This window comes from Atta cephalotes, assembly GCF_000143395.1.
Source record: "Atta cephalotes unplaced genomic scaffold scaffold00031, whole genome shotgun sequence".
NCBI classification, from domain to species: domain Eukaryota; kingdom Metazoa; phylum Arthropoda; class Insecta; order Hymenoptera; family Formicidae; genus Atta; species Atta cephalotes.
In genome coordinates, this window is record NW_012130095.1 from 3665873 (window position 1) to 3675685 (window position 9813).

The window sequence follows — 9813 nt, forward strand, 5'->3', positions numbered from 1 at the left end:
ACGCACACGCACACGCACACGCACGCACGCACGCACGCACGCACGTTGATATATATCGTTAGAATCGCTTACACTAGGATTTCTGATAATATCTTAGCGAGTATCAGAACGAGGAAGTGGTCCATTATTCACCAATCAATACTTGTCCAAAGAGTTACATGTTGCCCACACTCTATTTCATCGAAATCACCATCGATTTGCCCAGAAAATGACGAAATTTCTCGATTGCCCTTAGGCAGGAAAAGAAAGTGATTGAAAGCAGAAGATGGGCGAATGTTCAGTATCGTTCGCAGGTATTATATACATATATCTTGTGTCATCTGTTGAATCTTTGTGGTTAAACCACGGAAAAAGAAAGTTGTTGAGATTTGTAAGCGTCATGGCCATAAGAAAGTATTTGCATTGCGTTGCGCTCAGCAACATGAGGAAAGAAGTGGCGATCATAATTGATTAGCTGCTCTTTTCCTTCTCGATCAGCATCAAGGACGAATGCGTATCGAAAAATTGCAAAATCCGCGAAATTATGAGGACACCCGTAAAAAGGTGTCGAGGATGTTGTGAATTATGAACATCGGAAACTTATGATGTGAAATTAACATCTATCGCGTGCTAAACCTCTATTTGCGTTTAACAAATCGCCACGGGTTATGCCGAAGGTCTAAATGAAGATTAACGAAGATAAACAGCCGATTGTATGTCAGCACGGGGAAAAAAATATGCGATAAATATTTAGTCTACACTAGATGTCAATAATCAAGATTAATTAAATTATAAGTACTTACGAAAGAAGACATAACGTAATACTCAAAGCATCTTTATAAATGAATTAGGAATATAAATTTCTTGTTGTTAATTCTTGTGATTAATCAATTGAGATTATTAATTAATTGAGATATATATATATATATATATATATATATTATTTAAAATGTAGTTGCAAAGCAAAAAAAGAATATATTATATTGTAAGAATGCACAGAAAAAATGATTTCCTTCTAAGAAGCAGATTAAACTGTTTATATAATTACACACAAATACCATGATCGTAAACACAAATAAACGAAGAGAACCATATTCGGTCAAGGCAGATTTTAGTGCCTGATAACATACTTGTGTAAATTTTATAAGTTCAAACAAATTGATTATTTGTCGGTTTAAAACACAGTCCTAAACTAAAGTTAGATTACATAATATCACAAATTACAGACAAGCAATTTAATAATATTGATTAATAAGCATCTTTAAAACATCTATAAAGAATTTGTTGCGAAAAATATTACCTTAGTCAAGATTCGAATCTTGATTTCCTTCATTCCATGCATCTTTTTATCAATTCAAACACCGAGGCATGTGATACTATTAATGGCTATATATATTGAAAGAACGTTTTTATAGACGAAATAAAGAAAATTTAAAAAAATTAACCAAGAGAAATGTTCAACATAATTAAACCAAAAGACTATCAAGATAAGTCTTGGTATCCATTTTTGTGTGAATTTTATAATTTCCAATTCAAACGACATTATAAATAATCTGTCGAGATATACGTGTAAACTTTATTTATAATCCAATTAATTCATTGCGTACACATTACGCGTAACGTTGGAAAATGATACAACTTGCTCTGTTGTCAGATTACAGGAAGTCATATAATTCTTACGTAGTCTTCGCATCGTCACAGCGATAAAATTACTATGATGGACATTTGCTACGAGAAAATGAATGATGGTAGGAGGAACAGAATGGTGAAAACTCTCGAGTCCATATGCCGTATGGTTTGCGCGCATCTAACACGCAAATACGCACTGTCCGCTTCAGGAAATGGTTTTCTTCCTACTCTTTGAACGCTTGTCGAATGTGAACTCAGAGCACGTGTAACGTGACGACTTTCATCTTCCCATAACAATCGCTTATGTTAAACATTTAAGCATGTTTCTCAAGCCTTTCGAGAGAATCAGCTGTGTTTTCTCAAGTTATACCATCTTTTTCATATGCGAATGTACACGCAGAATTTCTATAATCATTTAAGGATATAATTATAAAATTGTTCGACTTTTCAGTAAATTAATAATCAGTATGACCTTATAAATCATTTTATATATAATAAGCTTTCACATCAGTTTTAATCAACCTTTAGGCACTTATAATATAATAAATGAATAATTATTAATAAGGACTTGAGATATATAGTTTTCATTTAGATCGCTCAATCTTTCACTGTATGCCAGTATGTCGCGACGACCTTTTTTTTCTTGCAAATCGATCTGGTATCTACTAATTGATGATACAATCAAGTTAATTTCGGGGTTGATTCTGAGATATGAAGCAAGGAAAAAGGAAGACAGTAAGGACAGATGGACAAAATTAATTTACATATTTCTCAAGTTTCTTTCGGTAAGCGCTCTTGTAAATAAAATCGCTATTATTAAGCAATGCTTCAAAACGACAATAGGCTTAGAACAATTAATAAATTGTATCTCTCAATGGCAAACAGATGTTGGTTATGATTTAATCCAGTTGATTAGGCCTATTTGATCAAAAATGTCATTAATTTTCTTCTAATATTTTAAACATTTTTTTCTCTGGTATTTGATTGACTTATGTTAATGTAAAATCTCTTTTTGTAAAAAAATTTACTAATTTAAAAAAAATTTAAGAATTTTTTGATCATATTAATCCAAACGATATAATCATATAGTAAATTTGAACATATCAACAGGATTAAAAAAAAAGAATTATTATATTTCCAATTGAGTCAATTACAAGTTAACAAAAGGATGAAAAGAATAATAATATATTACACGTCAATTGTGAATTATTTTTCAGTTTTCAAAGTCCGCAATGAAAGTGCGCGAGAACTAGAGCATTACGGAATGAAAAACATTTCACGCACAATTATATAATCAAATTTTGCAACCATGTGTAATTCGATCTGATAATGTGCAACAACCGTCGACAAACGTAAGGCTTTGTTCTCGGTACGAAAACTCAAGTTTATCGCTCGCCATTCTCATCTCATGGCAATGTCTCTGTACCTCATTGCATTAAGCACAATTTTCTCATTAGTAAAGGAATTAATGAAAGCAATTCTTTTCGTCGAGGGAAATTCTCACCTTAATTTATCTCGCGTTCTCAGCATTTCTTAGGTGTAAAATGCAACGATCGATGCGCGACGCACGCGAAATAATTGCGTCGAAGTAAAAGCTCTCTTTTTAATCATAAATCCATTTCATAATCGTCTACGTACCGCATTCAGATATCTTTATTAATTCACAAACATATTACAAAGCTGACTCAAATATTCAAGGATTCGAGATGAATGCTAATCCTACTGATAGTCTCACCGAACGATAGTCTGCCAATCGATGCATCTCGAATTACAGAATGCTGCAAGAAATTGGCAAGTTTGTTTGCCTTAACAACGATCATAAATCCTCACTGCGATTCTCGAAACGATGTGGCAATGTTGCAAAATGTATGATAAATTACGCAAGAGATACTGAAGAGCACTCCTCGTGTGTATACCTTGAAAAGCTACAGTCACCATAACACATGACGCTACTTTAAATGTCTGTCGAATTCCTTGTAACATTATTAAATTACGCCTAACTAATTTTCTGTAAGTTATTTATGTGACACTGTTTATTGTGACAAGTTTATAAAATGTTTAACTTTTAATATGAAAAGAAAACACGTACTTTGATCGTTCTTTAGTAAGTTTAGTTTTAGTTCTTTAAACATCAGATAAACAAAAAATTAAAGCCAAACGGACTTATGTAATTGCACAATAAGCAGACTAATAAAGTTTTTATTAAATTCTTAACTGACGTTTTAATGAAGATATTACAGCAGCTCAACAGACACAAATGTGATGTGCTAGATTCGTGATAAAACATACGTCTTATTCGCTATTAAATGTATCCTTGAATAATGCCTGAGGAAGAAAGGTAGTTGCAAAATACGGAACTGACCATGCCGATAACCTTTCACTCATACTTGACAAGGTATACATGTAATATATGATGAAGCATGCTAATTCACGGAGTTACAGTCTTAATTTCGTCTACAGTAAAAAAATTTTAATTGTCTGTAAAATTTCTTAATACTGAAGCAATTTATTTAATCACGTATAATAAGCGTTGTGCTTTAAATACACTTTGATATATTATCATAAAAAATTGTATCGCATGAGATGTATATCCATCTACATTACATCTTATGTGGTCTAATATATTTCAAAAATAGTAAACTTGTTCTTACTTCAAAATTGGTAACTTAAAAAATATAATTTTCAAATTATTATAAATGAGTTAAGTAAATATTACTTAACTTTATCAAGAGTGAATCTAATTTAATTTCACAAAGAATCGTTAAAATCATCTTTTAAAGTAAAGAAGCGATATATTCGTATTTATTGAGTCTAATTATTTATTCAAAGAATTTTATATTAATCAGAGCATTAAATTTAATTAGAGATAGTTCACTATCTCTAATAGTAAATTATATTTATATAAGCCTATACATGAATCATTTTTAACAGATATTAGTAGTATGAATATTCATATAAAATAAATATTACTGAAAAAGAGAGAGTGGAGGACTTAGAATATGCAATACTATTTGAACATGAGTTTTTATTGCAAAAGGACGTTACGTGTCATGGAAAGAATTGAATCTGAATTTACTACATCTCAATCCTCTGTTTTTAAATGAGATTTACATCAATCTGCTGTGATATATTTCTCCCTCAAAGACATTTCGTAATTTATTTCTCGCTTCGCGTGTATTGGAAAGTACGGCCAATTTTACGACGCAGTGGCTCACGAGCGTGTATAGTGAAATGCATATAAAACGAAAAATATACACATCGATGTATAATTATGCCAGTAAAAATAACAGCTGTGAAATGCATGATGGATAAGTTGTCGCTTCCGCAAATCTATCAATCGGTTCGATAAATCGGAACGATCGACGCACAAGTGTAAAATAATCCGTTTCAAAATACACAAGGTTACATGGCGACGTTTGTTATCGCTACCTTGTAACATATATCTTTTTACGCTCATTAGTGTTCACGCATCCGGCGAGGTGACAACTCGTTCGCAACTTATGAGCGAAATAGACTATCGGGAACTATCGATAATGAGGAAATATGCCCTTAGGTGCAGAATGACGTAGCTCCGCGTCTTCAATATCAAAAGTTTTGCCCGTGAACGTGCAACAATGTCGTCAATTAATGAGTCAATCTATACGCCTCATGACGATATTGAATTCCAAATTGTGCGTTGATTTCTTTTTACGAATCCTTACATAATACAGGAAAAAGGCAACGCGATATGATCGCGAAGGAAACTCATGAGTCGCTTGGTGTCACTTAACAATAACAGAATGGATCGAATGGAATGATGTGACACTTGGCATATTGTTAATGGATTATTCATAGATCCGTGAACAATACAAGGAGAAAAAAAAGCGCAATGTAACGTTCATTACGGACACTACCGTTTCACTGTCGCAAGGTAGATCTTCATTAATAGCAAGTACACCGAGTGCTGTCTTTTAATGAGGACGTTTGCATTAGAAGTGGACAATAAAGATGATTACGGCGGTGCCATATGCGGCATTGACGGTTTGATAAACCGTTATTAATCATTTAATACTGCGCAAAGAGTTTTACGGCATTTGACATTTGTCCTGCGATCACGCGTTCCTGTGAGCACAGTCCGATAATCTCAATGAAGAAGAGATTTTTCTTTCTAAAGCAAATAACCTTGCTCCAAATACTGCGATAACGATTTGTCGTAATTATATTCACCTTTGCTACAGATGAAAGCTCACCTCGAAGATCATATTTATTACATTCTTGGAAGATTGGAACGACAAGTTTGCACGGTGACAACATAATTACCCGAGAAGATCGCGGAAATGAGGAATAGTGCCGTCTTAAAAGATCGGCGACACAATTAATGGAGTGCCACGAGCTGAGCATGCATTTTCATAATGCCCGACATATGCACCAGTCTCAAATTTTAATGTTGTACCTTAATCATACAGACACCAAGGACATTCTGATCAAAATTTCTCTGCATGTGCAATATTATTTTTCAACTACCAGTAAGATGACATACATTATTCTGTTTTACTTTTCGAAAGTTACGCAAATACAGTTAATATTATCTTTAATCTTGATATCCTATCTCTGAAAAAGTGTTAGGAATTTTTTCAAACATCTTATTTTCAAAATTTCAGTATTAACGCTTTTTCAAAGTTCTAATTATTTCCGGAATTAATTAATTTTAATTAAGTCTAAAAGTGTAAAAAAAATAGAAACTCGAAGTAAAATACGAATTCTATCTTCTTGTAATTTGAAAAGATGTAAGATTTTTTTATTTCAATCAAGATTAATTTTTTAATACTTTTCAATAAAATTTTTGAAGCATTATTTCGAATTCTTTAGAAAATATGTATCAAGATTTCTGAAAAAATTCCTGTGAAGACTTAAAAAATTTTCATTCCGACAAAAAAATCTAATCTCTAAAGATATCGATTTTTTGTTTAGAAAATCATGAAAAATTATTCACGCACGATAAATAATTGGAATTTACATTAGAAATCATCAAATTTAGTTTTTATAGTTTTATAATTTTATAGTTTTATAGTTTTATAGTTTTATAGTTCGAATAATTGAGAAAAATTTTGAATCTATCAGGAATTGTATACAGCAAATTGTATTAACAAATGGAAGCAAATAAATGTGAATGAATATGAGATATAATGAATATGACATAACATAAATCTACAGCTAACATCACAGAGATGTCTATCTCGATGAATTTTATTATAAATATAAAAGATAATATTATTTTTTTATTGTACTATTAAAAAAAAGATTATCACAATTAGAAGATTTTCTTTATAACATGGATAGGAGAATTTTCATATTAAATGTACGCATTTTTTAAGGTTCTTTAAAAAAAAAAGCATCTGCTCTTTTTCTTCATTTTTGATGTAACAAATATTTATATTGTTATAATAAAATAAATGCTTTATAATTTACTTAAAAAAAAAAAAAAAAAAAAAAAAATACCAATTTGATATCTTTTAAACGCAAACTCTGCATACGAGAGTTCAAAATCCGTTTCAGAATATCATGTTACATGGGTATGGCGCAGGTGTGGCGCTTCGAGGCTGACCGGTGTATTGAGTTCCACAAAAATTCCTAACGACTCCTCACCGTAAATGTCGTAATTCTCTCTATCTCTTTCTCATCTTATTCTGCTATTCGCATTCTCCCTACCTTTCGCTTTCGCATGATGGAAAATTTTTTGATATATTGTAAAGACAACTCGTAAAGAATTCATCATCGTCATGCCATTGGCTTCGATAATTTCATCATAAAATTATATTTTGTTCAACATTTTATGAATGCTTTTTACACGTTAGATATTTATATATAGATACTTATATAGATACTTATGCAATATTTTACATTAACGCCAAATCATCTAGCTTTACTACGATGGCATCTATTCCACATTTTACATTATTTAATAAAATGTATAAAATCTTATTTCTCAAATTCAATATATGAGCTTCTTCCAATTATAATAATTTTTGTATACTGCTGTATAACAATATGCGTGTGTTACACAGTAGATATCAAAGGAGAAATGGTAACCCAATCTCCGAGTTAAATAACATTATGTTATTTTTAATTTTGCCATCTGTGTCAAAATGTAAATCAATCCGTCTGTAGTTAGTTTGTAGTCTGTAGTAGTTTCAAAGTAAACATCCGTATTAATATATACATTGGATAAATAATAAATTAAATTGAAGTCAAATTAAATAAATTTTCTTTAGTTTAATCTCATTGTTTTAGTTAAATTAACAATATATAGAGTAAAATTAGTGGCGATCTAAAGAAATGATGAAAATAATTCATGTTGAATATAATTTAACATTACGAATTTAAAAATGTACAATCTACTCACATTCATTTATGTTATATTCGCTAGGTGTACAATTCTTGATAGATTCTAGAAAGATTTTTCTCGATTATAATGATGAATATTGTTACAGTTAATGATGTGACACGGGTGCAATAAATCAATCATATATTGTATCGTAATTTATATGCCTCTCATTATTGAATTCCTAATTTAGCACAGTCGTTTATATAGCGAGCAATGACTTAAGATAAATTGGAATAATCCGTATATAATTAAAGTCAATATCATTAAGTTGCGTAAAGCAACTCAATAGGCGTGCATCAATGATCGCCACAGATCATTAAGAAGATTTAATATCCTTTCCTGCAACCTTTGAACCAAGTTCTTAATGTACTATTTCTAAAGACAAGGCAAGAATTTTTCACAGGAATAATAATCAACGCTGTAAATATACAAGTCTTACATTAGGATTTCTCTCTGCTGCGAATGACTTAGCGCCTTATTAGCTTCAGCAATTCAACTGAATCTTCTTTATTCGTTCGAGAACGTATATTACGCAGAATGGCAAGTACAAAACGTGATATTTTATTAGAGTCGCCATAGCAGTCGGGACGAGCGCGAGTGCGTCGAAAAAGAACGCGCAAACTCGTTCAAGTCTTACGGCGGACACAGTCCTTGGGCGGCGCCCAGTCGCGAAGGTAGGCCGATGCGAAATGCACTTGATTTATGTGCGAAAATAACCAATTAATTGGCGTAATCGGTGTACGCGTTGTGTCGCAAAGTCGCGGAAATGCTCAATTGCGCGTACGATTCTGAAGTACAAGAGGTGCGAAGATGCAAATACATTACGAAGGAAACAAGAGAAGGAACGATGATGATGACGACGACGATGACGAATTTCTTTTCATCTCTTTGCGCGAAGAAACGAAAATGATGCAAAAACAACGGCGACGGACTTGACGCGCAAAGCGACGGCGGTGCGCGGAATTCGAGAGTGCAACGAGCGTTATGCAACGATCAAACCGGAATGTCGAGGTGCTCCACGCCCTCAGGAGACGCCGAAATTCTCGTCAATCTTCCTCTCGCAGATAGGAAGAGTGGGAGTAGAAGATGCTTTCGCGAAACTCACCTGATGCTGCTCGATGCAACTGATAAAAATGATACGATCATCCGCACTCGTCGAAATATCTATGTTAAAAATAAAAACCAATTACGATAAGAGGCGAGACAAAGCGAAACAAGTTGGATAAATATGTTCCGAATAAAAAAAAAACCAGATATTTGCATGGAAAATGTAGAAATTGGAAATCAATAGGAAGTCAATCCCGATTTGGTACTTGAAATTACGCCACATGATATGGTACATTGATTCTTCTTTTGTGGCAGAGTATATAAACAGATTTAATCGTCAATATAATAAAACGATCTTCACGGCTCGTTAAATTTCATCATTGTCTAAAAGTCCGCCCATTTAAATATGCGTTTAATACATTTATCGGTGATACCTCACATAGCTATATGTAGAGTAATGTTTTCTGGTGACAGATAAACGACACGCGGTCGCAGGTGGAGGACATGCGGGCGAGAGAGTAGAATTGCAATCGGCATGGCATTATCGCTTATGCAATCGAAGCTTCATGTCGATTTACGTTGGTTTCAGATCGAGACGACGGCGGTAACTACTGCCAACCCGCTTTCCTGGCACATCCCAAGGCCGTCCTTGGTCGGACGGAGCGAGAGAGACAGCGAAAATGGAAGTTGGGCTCATCACTTGCATCCAAACTCCCCCTCGAGAGGGTCGACGTCGTCTCAAGGATCCACTGCCAGTACACACGTAAATTTCATCTCCTTAACGCGACCATTCA

The 9813-nt window shown here is 33.1% G+C and overlaps 2 protein-coding genes across 2 annotated transcripts in view; one reads left to right on the forward strand and one right to left on the reverse strand.

Moving 5' to 3' along the window:
• Window positions 1-9813, reverse strand: part of LOC105621006 (nuclear migration protein nudC) — a 94845-nt gene that overhangs the window by 80066 nt on the left and 4966 nt on the right. The gene's annotated exons all lie outside the window — the stretch shown is intronic.
• LOC105621005 overlaps window positions 1-9813 on the forward strand; it is a 19022-nt gene that overhangs the window by 7592 nt on the left and 1617 nt on the right. Inside the window, exon 2 of the mRNA XM_012202481.1 lies at window positions 9609-9782. Within this exon, the coding sequence (XP_012057871.1) occupies window positions 9609-9782 (174 nt within the window). The remainder of the gene's footprint in view (window positions 1-9608; window positions 9783-9813) is intronic.